Source organism: Vidua chalybeata, chromosome 3 (genome assembly GCF_026979565.1).
Source record: "Vidua chalybeata isolate OUT-0048 chromosome 3, bVidCha1 merged haplotype, whole genome shotgun sequence".
In the NCBI taxonomy this organism is placed as follows: domain Eukaryota; kingdom Metazoa; phylum Chordata; class Aves; order Passeriformes; family Viduidae; genus Vidua; species Vidua chalybeata.
Window position 1 is genome coordinate 112648170 of NC_071532.1, and position 19760 is coordinate 112667929.

At 54.5% G+C, this 19760-nt stretch overlaps 1 protein-coding gene across 1 annotated transcript in view; it reads left to right on the forward strand.

Moving 5' to 3' along the window:
- The window catches only part of OTOF (otoferlin), a 218906-nt gene that overhangs the window by 67668 nt on the left and 131478 nt on the right, over nucleotides 1-19760 (forward strand). The window contains exons 16-24 of the mRNA XM_053937555.1: nucleotides 188-250; nucleotides 1055-1139; nucleotides 2182-2341; nucleotides 3544-3730; nucleotides 8042-8228; nucleotides 9324-9547; nucleotides 11270-11378; nucleotides 11818-12001; nucleotides 18574-18694. Of these exons, the coding sequence (XP_053793530.1) occupies nucleotides 188-250; nucleotides 1055-1139; nucleotides 2182-2341; nucleotides 3544-3730; nucleotides 8042-8228; nucleotides 9324-9547; nucleotides 11270-11378; nucleotides 11818-12001; nucleotides 18574-18694 (1320 nt within the window). The remainder of the gene's footprint in view (nucleotides 1-187; nucleotides 251-1054; nucleotides 1140-2181; nucleotides 2342-3543; nucleotides 3731-8041; nucleotides 8229-9323; nucleotides 9548-11269; nucleotides 11379-11817; nucleotides 12002-18573; nucleotides 18695-19760) is intronic.

Genomic DNA, 19760 nt, shown 5'->3' on the forward strand with positions numbered 1-19760 from the left:
TCTGTTGGATCCCCACACTCAGTGGGGGATCAGTGATCCATGTGGTCCCACGATCAGCGTTGGGATCACATGGATCCATCCCTGCTGGGCCGTGGGCTGCAGGAGCTCCCCCAGGCAGCCACAGCTTCTTCGGGGGGTTCTCCATCCTGATGGATCCCACCCCTCACGATTCCTCTTTCCCTTCCAGTATTTCGTCTTCGATTTCCACGTCCCCCCCGATGTCATGTTCGACAAGATCATCAAGCTCTCCGTAAGTGACCCTGATGTCCTTGCCCTTTTTGGGGGGGTTTGGAAGCAAATAATCAATTTTTTGGGATGGATTTAAGGTTCTTGATGTGAAATTCCCAACAGGAATTCTCTTCTGCAGACCCCCCAGTCTGTTTTTCTGTTCCAACCCTCATTCCTGGCTCCACACAGCTCCTGCATTCCCCGTGTCCCTTCATGGGTGATCTCTGGCGTTCCAGAGCCAGGTAGAACCAAACCTTGGAATTTTTTTATTCTTGTGGAGAAGAAAGTCCTTCCTGAGCCTGCCAGGGAAATTCCTGCGGCATCAGAGCTGTTGTGGAAATCCAGGACTGGGAATGCTGAGAGCAAAGCTGAGATTTCAGTCCACCCAAAACCAGGAAGGTGATGGGCAAGACTCCCAGATTCCCTGCCCAATTAGGGCACATTAATTAGGATCATCCATATCCATCCCGGTGCACAGACCAGCTGTACAATTTCTCCCAATTTTCCTCAAATTCTGAGCATTCTAAAGGCTCTTCCCCTCAGTTAAATATCCCAGCATTTGCTGCTGTAGTGACTGGAAAAGGGATCTTGCTCCAAAGATTAATTTCTTTGCATTTTTTGTTCATTCCAAATACAAACCTCCTGGCAATTCCACTAATCAGGAGCTGCCAACCCCACCGGGCCTCTTGGTGTCCTTAGAATCCTCCCCAGACCAAGGAAAACTCCTCAACTCCTTTCCCATCCCATCCTGGAGACCTCTGGAATGGCTTTGTGGCTCCCAGGTCCCGGGAGAATTCCTGAGTGGTTTTCCTCTCTTGATTTCCAGGTGATCCACTCCAAAAACCTCCTGAGGAGCGGGACGTTGGTGGGGTCCTTCAAGATGGATGTTGGGACTGTTTATACCCAGCCTGGTACGTGAACGTCGTTTGTAACAATTCCCGGGTGTCCGCAGCTGCTCAGTGGAGAAAAATTCCTGGCAAAGGAGTCAGGCAGGGGCTGGATTCCCTGGAAAATGCTTTCCCAATTTAGTGTAAATTTCCAAGGTATAAAAAAGTCACCTGGACTCGCTCGTAGGTCAGGGAAGAGCGCTTGGCACCTCTGGAGAAGGGTCTGTATCCCATCCCGGAATCATGGAATCACAGGACGGTTTCGGTGTGATGGGACTTTAAAGATAATTTAATTCCACCCCTGCCATGGGTAGGGACACCTTTCACTGTCCCAGGTGGCTCCAAGCCCCCGTGTCCAACCTGGCCTTGGACACTGCCAGGGATCCAGGGATTCTCTGGGAATTCCAACCCAGCCGGGAATTCCTTCCCAAGATCCCAAAATCCCAAGCTCCCCTTTCCCACTGGAAGCCATTCCCTGGCTGCTGGCCCTCCAGCCCTTTCCCAAATTCCAGCTCTCCTGGTGCACCTTGAGGCCCTGGAAGGGGTTCTGAGGTCTCACTGGATCCTTCCCTTCTCCGACTCTCCCCGGTGTCCCTGAGATCCCTCCTGGCTGGGCTGGTGTCCATCCCTGCCCTGCCCTGGAGGAAGCCCCAGGTGACATTCCCAGGCAGGACGTGAACATTCCGGACAGGAAGGTCCAGGGCTGGATCCTGCCCCGCATTCCAGCCAAGCTGGAAAAGGGGGAAAGGTTGATTAGAGCTGCTGACCATCGAGTCCAACCATCCCCAGCACTGCCGAGGCCACCACCACTGCCCCGTGTCCCCAAGTGCCACATCCACAGGGCTTCAAACCCCTCCAGGATGGGGACTTGAGACTCCACCCCCCTTCCAGTTTATCCCGTTGTTTCTCCATCTTCAACACCAGACACCCCTTCCCAGTGGATTTCCCAGGGGTTTGTTGGGATCCCTCACACACGGGGCAGGTCCCACTCCGTGGAAGGCCGTGTCCTGGCGGCGTCGGCCGTGTCTGGTTGTGACAAAGGTCTCTCTTGCCCCCTGGCGCGCAGAGCACCAGTTCTACCACAAATGGGCCATCCTGTCCGACCCCGAGGACCTCACGGCCAGCCTCAAGGGCTACCTCAAGTGTGACATCGCCGTGGTGGGCAAAGGGGACAACATCAAGACCCCGCACAAGGCCAACGAGACGGAGGAGGATGACATCGAAGGGTAGGAGTCTGCTGGGATCCGCTTCTCCCTGGCTCCCTTGGGAATCCTTTCCACCTCTCTTTCCCTCGGGTGGGATAAGAGGATCCAAACCTGGTGGCAAACCCTGAGACATTAAAGCAGAGGGACCAATCCGGTGCTTTCCTGGGAGGGAATGCGTGGTCCCGGTGCAATTCCAGGCGATTTCCATCACAGAGGTGTCGCTCCTGTAGGATCAGACCGTCTGCTGGTGGCTGAACTCTACAGCAACACCAGCCTGGTGTCACCCAGCCTGATGTCCCCTGGCGCTCCTGATGGGCCCTGGGTGGGAAGATAGGATGGGATGGGATAATGGGAGAATGGGATAATGAGATCTCACAACCCAAGGCAGAGCAGGGAAGTGTGGACGAGGTTTCCCAGGCTGTGTGTGTGGACAGGGATACTGGACTGCCTAGAACATCTCAAAGGTCACGGAACAAAAATCAGGAGCTTTGAGACTTTTGATTCCAGCCCCAGAACTTTTCCAGCTAAATAAATATCTCCACTTCAGATCTGCCTCTGAGGGTCTCCCCACATGGAATCATGGAATGGTTTAGGTTGGGAAAGGCCTCTGGGATTGAGTCCAGCCATTAACAGTGAGAAACCACCAGCACAGCTCTCCTGACTTGCTGGGGTTTGAGGAACCACCTCCAGTACTTTGGGCTTCATTCCATGCTGTAGTGGTGATATTCACCTACTTTTTCCTAAAATCCTGGAATGGTTTGCTTTGGAAGGGATCTTCAAGATCACCTTGGTCCAACCCTCCTGCCATGGGCAGGGACACTTTCCACCAGTCATGGACAACTCCAGCAATTCCTAGAATTCCCCTCGAAATATTTTATTCACAGCATTCCCACGGGCTCATCTATTCCCGCAGAGGAGGAAAGCCACATACCCCAAAAAAAAAAATGGATGGAGTTAATTTCATCCCCAGAATAATCCCCCGAGCTCCCCTCGATAAGGAAAAAGCAACTCTTCCAAAATCCCATTCATTCCATTTCTATGGAATGGGGTGGGAGCGGAAGGGGAAGTGGGAAGTGCTCGGAAAATGGAGCAGCTTCTCTTCGGTCTTTAACGGAACCACAAAGGTTGGGAAAGGTCTTTTGAGGTCATCCCACCCAACCTTCGGTGTTCCCTGACCACCCCACCCCAGCAGCTGTTCCCAGCTCCATCCACTGACATTCCAGGAACCTGCTGCTCCCAGACGGGGTGCCCCCGGAGCGGCAGTGGGCTCGGTTCTACGTCAAGATCTACCGCGCCGAGGGGCTGCCGCGCATGAACACCAGCATCATGGCCAACGTCAAGAAGGCCCTCATCGGGGAGAACAAGGACCTGGTGGACCCCTACGTGCAGGTGGCCTTCGCGGGGCAGAAGGTGAGCGGGGAGGACCCGGGGTGACCACAGGAGGTGACACCAGCAGGCGGCCATAGATGGGCTCGGTCATCCTTGCACGTCGAGATGGGCGCGGTGTCACCTGGCATGTTGAGATGGGTGTGGTGTCACCTGGCACGTCAAGATGGGTGTGGTGTCACCTGGCACATTGAGAGGGGCATGGTGTTACCTGGAATGTCGAGAGGGGCGTGGTGTCACCTGGCACGTTGAGATGGGCGTGGTGTCACCTGGCATGTCGACATGGGCGTGGTGTCACCTGGAATGATGAGATGGGCGTGGTGTCACTTGGCATGTTGAGATGGGCGTGGTGTCACCTGGCATGTCGACATGGGCGTGGTGTCACCTAGCATGTTGAGATGGGTGTGGTGTCACCTGGCACATTAAGATGGGCATGGTGTCACGTGGCACGTCAGGAGGGGCGTGGTGTCACCTGGCACGTTGAGATGGGCGTGGTGTCACCTGGCATGTCAATATGGGCATGGTGTCACCTGGCACATTGAGATGGGCGTGGTGTCATTTGGCACATCGAGATGGGCATGGTGTCACCTGGCACATCGAGATGGGCGTGGTGTCACCTGGCACGTCAAGAGGGGCGTGATGTCACCTGGAATGTTGAGATGGGCGTGGTGTCACCTGGCACATTGAGATGGGCGTGGTGTCACCTGGCATGTCGACATGGGCGTGGTGTCACCTGGAATGTTGAGATGGGCGTGGTGTCACTTGGCATGTTGAGATGGGCGTGGTGTCACCTGGCATGTCGACATGGGCGTGGTGTCATCTGGCACGTTGAGATGGGCATGGTGTCATTTGGCACATCGAGATGGGCGTGGTGTCACCTGGCACATCGAGATGGGCGTGGTGTCACCTGGCACGTCAAGAGGGGCGTGGTGTCACCTGGAATGTTGAGATGGGTGTGGTGTCACCTGGCACATTGAGATGGGCGTGGTATCACCTGGTATATCGAGATGGGCATGGTGTCACCTGGAATGTCAAGATGGGTGTGGTGTCACCTGGCACATTAAGATGGACATGGTGTTACCTGACATGTCGAGAGGGGCATGGTGTCACCTGGCATGTAAAGATGGGCATGGTGTCACCTGGAATGTTGAGATGGGTGTGGTGTCACCTGGCACATTGAGATGGGTGTGGTGTCACCTGCACGTCGACATGGGCGTGGTGTCACCTGGCATGTTGAGATGGGCGTGGTGTCACCTGGCACGTCGAGAGGGGCATGGTGTCACCTAGTATGTCGAGAGGGGCGTGGTGTCACCTGGCACGTCAAGAGGGGCGTGGTGTCACCTGGCATGTTGAGATGGGCGTGGTGTCACCTGGTATATCGAGATGGGCATGGTGTCACCTGCACATCAACATGGGCTTGGTGTTACCTGGCATGTTGAGATGGGTGTGGTGTCACCTGGAATGTTGAGATGGGCATGGTGTCACCTGGCACGTCGAGAGGGGCATGGTGTCACCTGACATGTCGAGAGGGACATGGTGTCACCTGACATGTCGAGAGGGGCATGGTGTCACCTGTCACGTCAAGAGGGGTGTGGTGTCACCCAGTATGTCGAGATGGGTGTGGTGTCACCTGGCACATTAAAATGGGCATGGTGTCATGTGGCACGTCAGGAGGGGCATGGTGTCACCTGGTACACTGAGATGGGCGTGGTGTCACCTGGCAGGTTGAGATGGGTGTGGTGTCACCTGGCATGTCGACATGGGCGTGGTGTCACCTGGCATGTTGAGATGGTCTTGGTGTCACCTGGCACGTCGAGATGGGCGTGGTGTCACCTGGCACGTCAATATAGGCATGGTGTCACCTGGTACATCGAGATGGGCGTGGTGTCACCTGGCACATTGAGATGGGCGTGGTGTCACCTGGCAGGTCGAGATGGACTTGGTGTCACCTGACACGTCGAGATGGGCGTGGTGTCACCTGGCACATCAATATGGGCATGGTGTCTCCTGACACATCGAGATGGGCGTGGTGTCACCTGACACATTGAGATGGGCGTGGTGTCACCTGACACATCGAGATGGGCGTGGTGTCACCTTGTTTTCGCTCTCTGGGATGGCTTTGAGCCCTCTCCAGTTGAGGAGGAGAATTCCTGACTCAGGAAACAGAGGAGTGGACGGAAGGGAGCAGCTCGGGTGGTGAGGGATAGTTTGGATAGAGATCCAAACTTCCCATCCTTTGGGAAGGATGAAATTTCGACAAGAAATTTTAACAGATATTCATGCTTGGCAGAAAGATCTCTGAATGTAGAACCTGAGAATGAAGCAGAGATGGAAGCAAGTTTTGATACAAAAAACAATAGATTTGTAAATTGAGATTTGCTGGGCCAGTCTTAGTGGACGACTAAGAAAGCGAAGGTTTTAAGTCGAGTTGGAAAGAGATTTTATGTCTTAGAGCAAAGGATGAGCTGACCGCAAACAGAAAGATGTTTTTACCAAGCAGAAAGATTCCACGGGCAAGCAAGGCACGTCGATGTGGCAAGCAGAAAAAGGGTCTAAGAATGTTCCACTGCAAGAAAACTGCAAAAACAACTTTAAGGTTAAACTGTAGTGTACTAACTCACGCGACTGGATAGTAGTGAGCACAGTGTGGCAATGATAGTAGTTGTGACAGGTAATAGTAGAGTGTCGCTCTTGGACACGAAGCGAGTACACAGGCACTTGGTAAGTTCAAAGGAGAAAAAAAGAGAAAGTTTTATTCAAATATCCGGTATTTATAGAATTCCAGAGGTGACCGTGGATTGGAGGATGGAGTTACCACCTCCCCAACCACACTGTTCAAACCAAGAGTCCGTCAATTCTCTCCTCCCACAAAGAAGAGCGCAAAACAATCGTTGTTTACGTGAACAGAGGGTGAGAACTCCAGTAGAAATATGTAAACAGACCAGAAGGCTGAAGAAGTTTTATGAGAACTTTAAAACTTTCAAAAGAACTATAAAAGAAAACTTAACACAAAAATCAGGGCAACAAGTAAAGGTATTGATTGGTCGATCATATGTTAAGATGCTCAGAAAAGAAAAATATATAATGCAATGTAACCAAAATTAAAGGGTCTTCAGGCTTGTCACCAGCTGGAGCTGACAGCCGGCTCTGTCACCCACTGTTGGAAATCCAGGCTCTTTTGATAGTAAAAGGGTTTTAAAATCATGGGGATTTGGCGAGCTAGAAGGAAAGTTAGGCTTAGTAGGCCCTGGGAAAATACCCTGGGAAAGTACAGGCCTTGTACTTGCTAGAACTGCACCTGTGTGGCCAGGATATGATAAATTATATAATTGTTAGATGCCATGATTGTTTAGTAGTTAAATATAATTCCTGTTTAATCGTGAGAATAATCATGAGAAACTGTGGTCAGGGGCTTGAGAAAGATCACAGAGATTCATGCTTGAATAAGATCAATGTATACAATAGAACAATAAAACTTTAATAATTAATATGTAAGTTATATAACAATAGAATATAAAATACGTTCAGCTCGAGAGCCATGTCGGAGTCAGATTTGGGTCTGTACCCCTGACTCCCAGAGCTCTTCAATAAAAGCACCTGCATATAATCATATTCCGTGATTATTTGTTCCCGAACACTAACACTTTTTTGCTCCAAGGTCACGGCGAATAATACTCAGGAAATGTTGTTTTTGAAGTCTCACTCCAAAGTTTATTACCCTTATCTATTACAAACTCACGAGAGGTGAGCTCTCCCTAACAAGTCGAGAAAAGTGAGCTAAAATGGCGTCCGTTCAAGGCTATTTAAGTCCCAATTACCCAATAAACAGCTGACATCTATATTATTTATGTTTCTAACTCAGTTATGATCACCCGAAACCCGCAACGCGGGCATCTTTCACCCAGTTAGAGAAAACCACCCAGATCCATGAAGAAGAAGGTGCAAAAAAGACGTCTAACCCACGCCCAAAATTCTCCATCTTGGCTCCCATGTGTCACCGTATACTAAAACCCCAAACCTAAATTTTTTCACCCCGTGGCACCACACACTTCTAGCCACACTCCACACCCGTAATCCCAGCGCTATCAATCAGTTTTGGAAGCGTTCTCCACAGCCCCAGGCCAAATGCAGTGCTCTCCTGGGGGGTCTGTGCCTTTCAGCACAGAAAGTTTAAAATTCTCAGCACCCAGGGTTCCAACATCCCCCGACCCTGGGCCGCTGTAACGTCTTGGACACAACAAGCTGCATCTTGAAGAGCCGCCCGGAGTCCCGCATCCCTCGTCCCGGGCTCTTTACTCAACCCTTGTCTGATATCCGTCTCTTCTCAATTCCCAGGGAAAGACTTCCATACAGAAGAGCAGCTACGAGCCCCTCTGGAACGAGCAGATCATCTTCACAGAGATGTTTCCCCCGCTGTGCAAACGGATCAAGATCCAGATCCGGGACTCGGACAAGGTCAATGACGTGGCCATCGGGACCCATTTCATCGATCTGAGGAAGGTCTCCAACGAAGGGGACAAAGGTAAAGTTGGAATGGGAGAGCTCCCAAAGTGTTCCAGGCTCCTTCCCACCCCTGGAATTCCTTGGTGCCCATCTGGAGAGACCTTGGTGTCCTGAAATGTGAGAGGTTCCTGGACCAATGCCCTGAAAACCAAGATTTGTCACAAGCCCTCAGCCAATACCTGAAAGCAAAGACACCCCAGAACAATTTGCTCTTCCAAAAACTCCCTGGGTGGATGAGCATTTGAGGGGAAAGATGGGGAACCAGATGTGGGACTGGAGAATGGGGGGCATTCTCCTTCCTCGACCCTCAAAATGGGGAATTGCTGAAGACCTGCCCAGTTCCCATCACTGCCTTCCCTGCAAATTCCCCCTCCAAAAAAAAAAATCTGGAGGCTCAGGGGGACCTTGTGGCTCTGCACAACTTCCTAAAAGGAGGGGACAGCCAGGGGGGGTCGGGCTCTGCTGCCAGGGAACAGGGACAGGCCAAGGGGAAATGGCCTCAGGCTGGGCCTGGGCAGGCTCAGGGTGGATATCGGGAAAACTCCTTCCTGGAAATGGAAGTGGAGTTTCCATCCCTGGAGGGATTTAAAAGCCACTTGGATGTGGCACTTGGGGACATGGGGCAGTGGTGGCCTTGGCAGTGCTGGGATCCAAGGGGGAAACTGCCAGAAAAATCTCCTGCAAATGCATGAGGCAGGAGATTGAGGTAAAATACTTAAATCCTTCCACTCACCCTGGTTGTGCCAGGTTGGACAGCAGCAGGAATTTCTCCATGGAAAGGGCGGTCAGGCTTTGGCAGGGGCTGCCCAGGCAGGTTTGGAATGCCCATGTCCGGCTTGGATGTGGTACTCAGTAGCCCTGGGCTGGGGACAAGGTGGGGATTGGGCACAGTTGGATTGGATGGGCTGGGAGCTCTTTCCCAACCCAAATTATCCCGGGATTCCCTGAAAACTGTCTCCATGGATGGCGGCAAGCGCACTTCCGTGGGCACACAAGAACATATCCCAGCCCGTGTCACCGCACAGAGACCAGGAAAGTGACGCCGACCACGGGTGCCAAGACATTCCCTTTTCCCCCTCCATCCCCTTCCCACCTGCCCGTTCCACCCCCTCAGGTTTCCTGCCCACCTTCGGGCCCGCCTGGGTGAACATGTACGGCTCCACGCGGAACTACACCCTCATGGACGAGCACCAGGAGCTCAACGAGGGCCTGGGCGAGGGCGTCTCCTTCCGTGCCCGGCTCCTGCTGGGCCTGGCCGTGGAGATCCTGGACACCACCAACCCCGAGATCAACAGCTCCACTGAGGTGCAGGTGGAGCAGGCCACGGCGGTGGCTGACGTAAGTCCCCCCGTGACCCCTCCGATGTCCCCGTGACCCCACAGCATCCAGGGGGGGCAGTCTGGGGTCTTGGGAATATTGGGTTGTTACCTTTGGTCTCATAAATTGAGGATTTTCCCGTGTCAGGAATGGCGTGGCCAGCAGGAGCAGGGAGCTCATTCTGCCCCTGCACTGGGCACTGGTGAGGTCACACCTCGAGGGCTGTGTCCAGTTCTGGCCCCTCAGTTTGGGAAGGACGTTGAGATGCTTGAGCGCGTCCAGAGGAGGCAACGAGGCTGGAGAGGGGCTGGGAACACAAACCCGAGGCTGGAGAGGGGCTGGGAACACAAACCCGAGGCTGGAGAGGGGCTGGGAACACAAACCCGAGGCTGGAGAGGGGCTGGGAACACAAACCCTGTGAGGAACGGCCGAGGGAGCTGGGGGTGCTCAGCCTGGAGAAAAGGAGGCTCAGGGGTGACCTCAGCACTCTGCACAGCTCCTGAAAGGTGGCTGTGCTCAGCTGGGCTTGGGCTCTTTCTCCAGGAACTGGCAGAGCCAGAGGACACAGCCTTAAGCTGCACCAAGGGAAATTGAGGCTGGATATTAGGGAAAAGTTCTTCACAGAAAGGTGATAAAGTTCTGGAATGGCTGCCCGGGGAGGTGGTGGAGTCACCATCCCTGGGTGTGTTTAAAACAAGCTTGGATGTGGCACTGGGTGCCAGGGTTGAGTTGAGCTGTTGGGGCTGGGTTGGACTCAATGATCTTGGAGGTCTCATCCAACCTGGTGATTCTGTGAATTCTGGGAATTTTGGGAATTCCCAGGGACCAGGGAGGTGGTGGAGTCACCATCCCTGGGTGTGTTTAGAACAAGCCTGGATGTGGCACTGGGTGCCAGGGTTGAGTTGAGCTGTTGGGGCTGGGTTGGACTCAATGCTCTTGGAGGTTTCTTCCAACCTGGTGATTTCTGTGAATTCTGGGAATTCTGTGATTTCAAGCGTTGCTCCAGCTGTTCTGGATCTCACAGAGCAAGGGAAGTCAGTCTTGCAGGATTTCGGGTTTTAGGATCATTCCAGTGCTCACTTCCCTTAGGAGTGCTGGGAATGTCAGAGTGACATTGTTTGTCACTGGCACAGCTGTCCCAGGGGCTGATCCATCCCTGGAAGTGTCCATGGCCAGGTTGGACAGGGCTTGGAGCACCTTGGGATAGGGGAAGGTGACCCTGCCCATGAAACCAGATGATTTTTCCCACCCAAACCATTCCATGATTTCTATAATCTCCTGAACTTAGGGATGTTTCTCCAAGTGGGAAACACACACAGACAGTGCCTCGTCCCCTAATTCCAGTTATCCCACTCTTATCCTGATGGGTTTCAATCAGAAGCCAAGGATCTCATTTATTTCCCAGCTAGGGGGAATGAAACCACCTGGAAACGGAAACATTCCAATTCCACGGGAGCAGCCAGGCACCTTGGATTTGTGTGGTTTGATCAATTCAGTGAACTGTATTCCTGAATGTCCCCAAGAGCCCCTCCTGGGCAAGGGCTGACGGATCCCAACACAGCTCAAGGTTGTCTTTAATTAAAAGATATTAAGATGAAATCTTTAATAAAACACTCTCTACAACGAGCCAAGAGATGGGAGACAAAACCCTCGCGGTCCCTTTGGAAACGCCATCCCGAGGGACGGGACCTGTCTCTCCCTCTGGCCCCAACCCTCAGCCCTGGGATCTCTTTTCTCCTGCAGAACTGCAGCGGGAAGATGGAGGAATTCTTCCTCTTCGGAGCCTTCCTGGAGGCCACCATGATCGACAGGAAGATTGGGGACAAGCCCATTAACTTTGAGGTCACCATAGGTTGGTTGTTTTTTTGGGGAGCGTGACGGTGGTGAAAGTCAGAATCCAAAGCTGGGGGTGGGGTTTATTCCCGGTTTTCCATTCCAACCCCTGCTCCGAGCGGGTTTGGGGAGCGGGGAATGGCTCCTCCGTGGGCACGAGGGATGTGGGATCCCATTTTGTGCCTGCTGGGCTGCGGCCAGGGGAGCTGATCCCTCTCTTCCATCCCGGTTTCCTGCTCCGGACGTGCCAGGGGATTCCCAGGGGATTGAGAGGGGACAGGAGCAGGGCACAGACCCCTCTCCCTAATTTCCAGCTCCTGGACGTGATTCCAGGAAGTCAAACTCCAACGTTCTCTGTGATTCCAGCAGAGAAAACTTTTCCCAACCCGAGTTCAGTCCCAGAGCTGGGAGTTATAACGCTGTGAATCGATCCCGTCTCGGTTTCTTTTCTCCTCGAGGTAACTATGGCAACCAGGTGGATGGCTCCAGCAGACCCCTCCTGCGGAGGAAGAAAGATGGAGGGGATGGGGACGAGGAAGAGTCGGAGCTGCTCCAGAATTCCAGCGAGGATGAAGGTGGCGAGGATGGAGAGCTGGTTTCCGTTTCTTCATCCCAGCCCATGAAGCCTCTGGTCACAGACAGGTCAGTGTGTCCACCTGGGCACGGACAGGTCAGCGTGTCCCCCTGAATTTGTGTGGTCACTGTGTCCACCTGGGCACTGGTCAGTGTGTCCACCTGGGCACAGGGTCAGTGTGTCCACCTGGGCATGGACAGGTCAGTGTGTCCACCTGGGCACTGGGTCAGTGTGTCCACCTGGGCACAGACAGGTCAGTGTGTCCACCTGGGCACGGACAGGTCAGTGTGTCCACCTGGGCACTGGGTCAGTGTGTCCACCTGGGCACGGACAGGTCAGCGTGTCCCCCTGGATTTGTGTGGTCACTGTGTCCACCTGGACACTGGTCAGTGTGTCCACCTGGGCATGGACAGGTCAGTGTGTACCCATGGTTTTGTGTGGTCAGCGTGTCCACCTGGATTTGTGTGGTCACTGTGTCCACCTGGGCACTGGTCAGTGTGTCCGCCTGGGCATTCGATCAGTGTGTCCACCTGGGCATGGACAGGTCAGTGTGTCCACCTGGGCACTGGTCAGTGTGTCCACCTGGGCATTTGGTCAGTGTGTCCACCTGGGCACTGGTCAGTGTGTCCACCTGGGCATTCGGTCAGTGTGTCCACCTGGGCACGGACAGGTCAGCGTGTCCCCCTGGATTTGTGTGGTCACTGTGTCCACCTGGGCACTGGTCAGTGTGTCCACCTGGGCATTCGGTCAGTGTGACAACCTGGGCATGGACAGGTCAGTGTGTCCACTTGGGCACTGGTCAGTGTGTCCACCTGGGCACTGGTCAGTGTGTCCACCTGGGCACTGGGTCAGTGTGTGTCCACCTGGGCACAGACAGGTCAGTGTGTCCAGCTGGGCACGGTCAGGTCAGTGTGTCCACCTGGGCACTGGGTCAGTGTGTCCACCTGGGCACGGACAGGTCAGCGTGTCCCCCTGGATTTGTGTGGTCACTGTGTCCACCTGGACACTGGTCAGTGTGTCCACCTGGGCATGGACAGGTCAGTGTGTACCCATGGTTTTGTGTGGTCAGCGTGTCCACCTGGATTTGTGTGGTCACTGTGTCCACCTGGGCACTGGTCAGTGTGTCCGCCTGGGCATTCTATCAGTGTGTCCACCTGGGCATGGACAGGTCAGTGTGTCCACCTGGGCACTGGTCAGTGTGTCCACCTGGGCATTCAGTCAGTGTGTCCACCTGGGCACTGGTCAGTGTGTCCACCTGGGCATTCGGTCAGTGTGTCCACCTGGGCACTGGTCAGTGTGTCCACCTGGGCATTCGGTCAGTGTGTCCACCTGGGCACTGGGTCAGTGTGTGTCCACCTGGGCACAGACAGGTCAGTGTGTCCAGCTGGGCACGGTCAGGTCAGTGTGTCCACCTGGGCACAGGTCAGTGTGTCCACCTGGGCACGGACAGGTCAGCATGTCCACCTGGGCATGGACAGGTCAGCATGTCCCCCTGGATTTGTGTGGTCACTGTGTCCACCTGGACACTGGTCAGTGTGTCCACCTGGGCATAGACAGATCTCTGTGTCCACCTGGGCACAGACATGTCAGTGTGTCCACCTGGGCACTGGGTCAGTGTGTCCACCTGGGCACTGGGTCAGTGTGTCCACCTGGGCACGGACAGGTCAGCGTGTCCCCCTGGATTTGTGTGGTCACTGTGTCCACCTGGGCATAGACAGATCTCTGTGTCCACCTGGGCACAGACATGTCAGTGTGTCCACCTGGGCACTGGGTCAGTGTGTCCACCTGGGCACGGACAGGTCAGCGTGTCCCCCTGGATTTGTGTGGTCACTGTGTCCACCTGGGCACTGGTCAGTGTGTCCGCCTGGGCATAGACAGATCTCTGTGTCCACCTGGGCACAGACATGTCAGTGTGTCCACCTGGGCACTGGTCAGTGTGTCCGCCTGGGCATTCGATCAGTGTGTCCACCTGGGCATGGACAGGTCAGTGTGTCCACCTGGGCACTGGTCAGTGTGTCCACCTGGGCATGGACAGGTCAGTGTGTCCACCTGGGCACTGGTCAGTGTGTCCACCTGGGCATTTGGTCAGTGTGTCCACCTGGGCACTGGTCAGTGTGTCCACCTGGGCATTCGGTCAGTGTGTCCACCTGGGCACTGGTCAGCGTGTCCCCCTGGATTTGTGTGGTCACTGTGTCCACCTGGACACTGGTCAGTGTGTCCACCTGGGCATTCGGTCAGTGTGTCCACCTGGGCACTGGTCAGTGTGTCCACCTGGGCATTCGGTCAGTGTGACAACCTGGGCATGGACAGGTCAGTGTGTCCACTTGGGCACTGGTCAGTGTGTCCACCTGGGCACTGGTCAGTGTGTCCACCTGGGCACTGGGTCAGTGTGTGTCCACCTGGGCACAGACAGGTCAGTGTGTCCAGCTGGGCACGGTCAGGTCAGTGTGTCCACCTGGGCACTGGGTCAGTGTGTCCACCTGGGCACGGACAGGTCAGCGTGTCCCCCTGGATTTGTGTGGTCACTGTGTCCACCTGGACACTGGTCAGTGTGTCCACCTGGGCATGGACAGGTCAGTGTGTACCCATGGTTTTGTGTGGTCAGCGTGTCCACCTGGATTTGTGTGGTCACTGTGTCCACCTGGGCACTGGTCAGTGTGTCCGCCTGGGCATTCTATCAGTGTGTCCACCTGGGCATGGACAGGTCAGTGTGTCCACCTGGGCACTGGTCAGTGTGTCCACCTGGGCACTGGGTCAGTGTGTCCACCTGGGCATGGACAGGTCAGTGTGTCCACCTGGGCACTGGTCAGTGTGTCCACCTGGGCATTTGGTCAGTGTGTCCACCTGGGCACTGGTCAGTGTGTCCACCTGGGCATTCGGTCAGTGTGTCCACCTGGGCACTGGTCAGTGTGTCCACCTGGGCATTCGGTCAGTGTGTCCACCTGGGCACAGGTCAGTGTGTCCACCTGGGCACTGGTCAGTGTGTCCACCTGGGCATGGACAGGTCAGCGTGTCCACCTGGGCACAGACATGTCAGTGTGTCCACCTGGGCATGGACAGGTCAGCGTGTCCCCCTGGATTTGTGTGGTCACTGTGTCCACCTGGACACTGGTCAGTGTGTGTCCACCTGGGCATAGACAGATCTCTGTGTCCACCTGGGCACGGACAGGTCAGTGTGTCCACCTGGACACTGGTCAGTGTGTCCACCTGGGCACGGACAGGTCAGTGTGTCCCCATGGTTTTGTGTGGTCAGTGTGTCCACCTGGATTTGTGTGGTCACTCTGTCCACCTGGGCACTGGTCAGTGTGTGTCCACCTGGGCACTGGTCAGTGTGTCCACCTGGATTTTTGTGGTCAGTGTGTCCACCTGGATTTTTGTGGTCAGTGTGTCCACCTGGGCACTGGTCAGCGTGTCCACCTTGTGTGGCTCTTGGGGACTGTCCTGGTTTAGGGACATGGGTCAGTGGTGGCCTCGTCAGTGTCGTGATCCCAGATGGAAAAACTGCGGGAAAAGTCTGCAAATGCATCGGGCGGGGCAGGAAACTGGGATAAAAAGGCTCAAATCCTCTGCCTGGTGAGTTGTGCCTGGGGAGGTCTGGATTTGCATTCCAGGGACTGGGATAAGAAAGAAAAATTGGATTTAAGGTTATGAGATTCACTTGAAGAGGGTTTTTATCAAGTTTTAGCAGCAGGTTGGTGCTAACTGAATTCACTGTCTGGTTAAATAAATCAGGAAAAGAATATCCAGTGAAGATAGGTGTCTCCCTGGAATTCCCTCCCTGTTTCCATCAATATCCAGCACAGAAAAATCCCCCTGCAATTCTCTCCCTCTTTCCATCAATATCCAGCACAGAAAACTCTCCCTGGAATTCCCTCCCTCTTTCCATCAATATCCAGCACAGAAAAGTCTCCCTGGAATTCCTTTCCTTGTTTCCATGAACATCCAGCACAGAAAAGTCTCCCTGGAATTCCTTTCCTTGTTTCCATGAACATCCAGCACAGAAAAGTCTCCCTGGAATTCTTTCCCTTGTTTCCATCAATATCCAGCACAGAAAAGACTCCCTGGAATTCTCTCCCCCTTTCCATCAATATCCAGCACAGAAAAGCCTCCCTGGAATTATTTCCCTTGTTTCCATCAATATCCAGCACAGAACAGTCTCCCTGGAATTCCTACTCTTGTTTTCATGAATATCCAGGACAGAAAAATGCCCCTGGAATCCTCTCCCTCTTTCCATCAAGATCCAGCACAGAAAAGTTTCCCTGGAATTCCCTTCCTTGTTTCCATCAATATCCAGCACAGAAAAGTCTCCCTGGAATTCCTTCTCTTGTTTCCATGAATATCCAGCACAGATAAATCCCTCTGGAATTCTTTCCTTTTTTTTCCATCAATATCCAACATAGATAAATCCCCCTGGAATTCCCTCCTCTGTTCCTCAGCTCCTTGTCCAGCTGTATCCCATGGGGAGATGAGAAGTTCCGATGTTTTGGGGCCTCTCCCACCCTGTTTATCCAAAAATCTCCATCCTCTGGGAGCTGCGGGTGGGGGGGGGGGACCTCGCTCCACCACGGGGCTCTGCTGACATCTCCTGGTGGGAAAACCCGGGAATGGCTGGAGCCGGATTTGACTCCTGCTGATCCCAGGTGCAGCAGGATTCCCCTTTCCACGTGCTGGATTTCCAGCACTTCATGGCTCCAAAAGTATGGATCACCCTTCCTTTGGCTGCACCATCGCTGTTCCAAGGACATGTTGGGCAGGGCTTGGAGCAGCTGGGAGGTTTCAGAATCCCAGGATGGTTTGGGTGGGATCTCAAAGATCATCCCAGCGTGGGATGTTTCAGCAGCTGGGAGGTTTCAGGATCCCAGGATGGTTTAGTGGGATCAGATCTCAAGGATCATCCCAGTGTGGGATGTTTCAGGAACTGGGAGGTTTCAGAATCCCAGGATGGTTTGGTGGGATCTCAAAGATCATCCCAGCGTGGGATGTTTCAGCGACTGGGAGGTTTCAGAATCCCGGGATGGTTTGGTGGCATCTCAAAGATCATCCAAGTGTGGGATGTTTCAGAATCCCAGGATGGTTTTGGGTGGGAAGGGATCTCCAGGATCATCCCAGCGTGGGATGTTTCAGCAGCTGGGAAGTTTCAGAATCCCGGGATGGTTTGGGTGGGAAGGGATCTCAAGGATCATCCCAGCATGGGATGTTTCAGCAACTGGGAGGTTTCAGAATCCCAGGATGGTTTGGTGGGATCTCAAAGATCATCCCAGTGTGGGATGTTTCAGCAGCTGGGAGGTTTCAGAATCCCAGGATGGTTTAGTGGGATCTCAAAGATCATCCCAGTGTGGGATGTTTCAGCAGCTGGGAGGTTTCAGAATCCCAGGATGGTTTGGTGGGGTCTCAAAGATCATCCCAGCATTGGAAGTTTCAGAATCCCAGGATGTTTTGGTGGGATGGGATCTCAAGGATCATCCCAGCATTGGAAGTTTCAGAATCCCAGGATGTTTTGGTGGGATGGGATCTCAAGGATCATCCCAGCATGGGATGTTTCAGCAGCTGGGAGGTTTCAGAATCCCAGGATGGTTTGGGTGGGATCTCAAAGATCATCCCAGCGTGGGATGTTTCAGAATCCCAGCATGGTTTGGTGGGAAGGGATCTCAAAGATCATCCCAGCATGGGATGTTTCAGAATCCCAGGATGGTTTGGTGGGATCTCAAAGATCATCCAAGTGTGGGATGTTTCAGCAGCTGGGAGGTTTCAGGATCCCAGGATGGTTTAGTGGGATCTCAAAGATCATCCCAGCGTGGGATGTTTCAGAATCCCAGGATGGTTTTGGGTGGGAAGGGATCTCAAAGATCATCCCAACGTGGGATGTTTAAGTGACTGGGAGGTTTCAGAATCCCAGGATGGTTTGGTGGGATCTCAAAGATCATCCAAGTGTGGGATGTTTCAGAATCCCAGGATGGTTTGGGTGGGAAGGGATCTCGAAGATCATCCAGTTCCAACCCCAACACATCCCACTGGCCCAGTATCGTTGCAACAGGCCCCCAGCCAGGTAATAATTAGCACAGACTCCACAATTACAGCAGGCTGATTAATCTTTATTAAGAAACCCGTTGCTTTTATAGACAGTTACGGTACAGCTGGACTTGATTGGTCCTTCAATCAAACACCACCACCACTGGCTAATTAACAAATTAATTACCCTTTGGTTAACAAATCTCCGTAGCGCATTCCGCGTGTTCGCAAACGCCAGGTGCAGCAGGTGGAGATAAGGATTGTTTATCATTCTTTGCCCTGCTCTTCTCGCTGCCTTTTCCCGGCACCATGCCTGGGAAAGTCTGTGCCTGCTCTCTGCGGCCAGAGAGCTGCTGCCACATCCCGGATTGCTCCAAACCCTGGCCTTGGACGCTCCCAGGGATCCAGGGGCAGCCCCTGGCCACTGCACCCATCCATCCTGCGCCTGGTTTTGGGAATGGCCTCGGGAGAAACGGAGCCTCTGCTCTCCAGGATGCAGCTGAGGCCGCCGCCCTCCTTCTCCTGAGCTGCCGCATCCCCCTTCCCACCACGGCGTGGGGGGGTGGGATGGGGGCTGCTCCAGGCCGGGATTGTCACCCCCACGGAGCGTCTCTCCTGCCTCCTCTTGCAGGAATTACTTCCACCTGCCCTACCTGGAGAAGAAGCCCTGCATCTACATCCGGAGCTGGTGGCAGGACCAGCGGCGCCGGCTCTACAACGCCAACATCATGGACAAGATCGCGGACAAGCTGGTCAGGGATGGGCAGGGGTGGACAGGGATGGGCAGGGATGGACAGGGCTGGACAGGGAGGGGTAGAGGGACAGGGATGGTCAGGGGTGGACAGGGGTGGACAGGGATGGACAGGGATGGTCAGGGAGGGGTGGAGGGACAGGGATGGACAGGGATGGACAGGGATGGTCAGGGGTGGGCAGGGGTGGACAGGGATGGTCAGGGTGGACAGGGATGGGCAGGGATGGACAGGGGTGGTCAGGGAGGGGTGGAGGGACAGGGATGGACAGGAATGGTCAGGGATGGACAGGGGTGGTCAGGGAGGGGTGGAGGGACAGGGGTGGACAGGGAGGGGTGGAGGGACAGGGGTGGACAGGGATGGTCAGGGATGGACAGGGATGGACAGGAATGGTCAGGGATGGACAGGGGTGGACAGGGATGGACGGGGATGGGCAGGGGTGGACAGGGATGGTCAGGGATGGACAGCGGTGGACAGGGATGGACGGGGATGGTCAGGGGTGGACAGGGATGGTCAGGGATGGACAGGGGTGGTCAGGGGTGGACAGGGGTGGTCAGGGATGGTCAGGGATGGACAGCGGTGGACAGGGATGGACGGGGATGGGAAGGGATGGTCAGGGATGGACAGGGGTGGACAGGGATGGTCAGGGATGGACAGGGATGGACAGGGATGGGCAGGGGTGGACAGGGATGGTCGGGGTGCATGGGATGGTCGGGGTGGACAGGGGTGGACAAGGATGGACAGGGATGGACAGGGATGGACAGGGGTGGACAGGGATGGTCAGGGATGGACAGGGGTGAACAGGGATGGTCAGGGATGGACAGGGAGGGGTGGAGGGATGGTCAGGGATGGTCAGGGATGGACAGGGATGGACAGGGATGGACAGGGGTGGTCAGGGATGGACAGGGATGGACAGGGATGGACAGGGATGGACAGGGGTGGACAGGGATGGACGGGGATGGACAGGGAGGGGTAGAGGGACAGGGATGGACAGGGATGATCAGGGATGGTCAGGGATGGACAGGGGTGGACAGGGGTGGTCAGGGATGGACAGGGAGGTGTGGAGGGA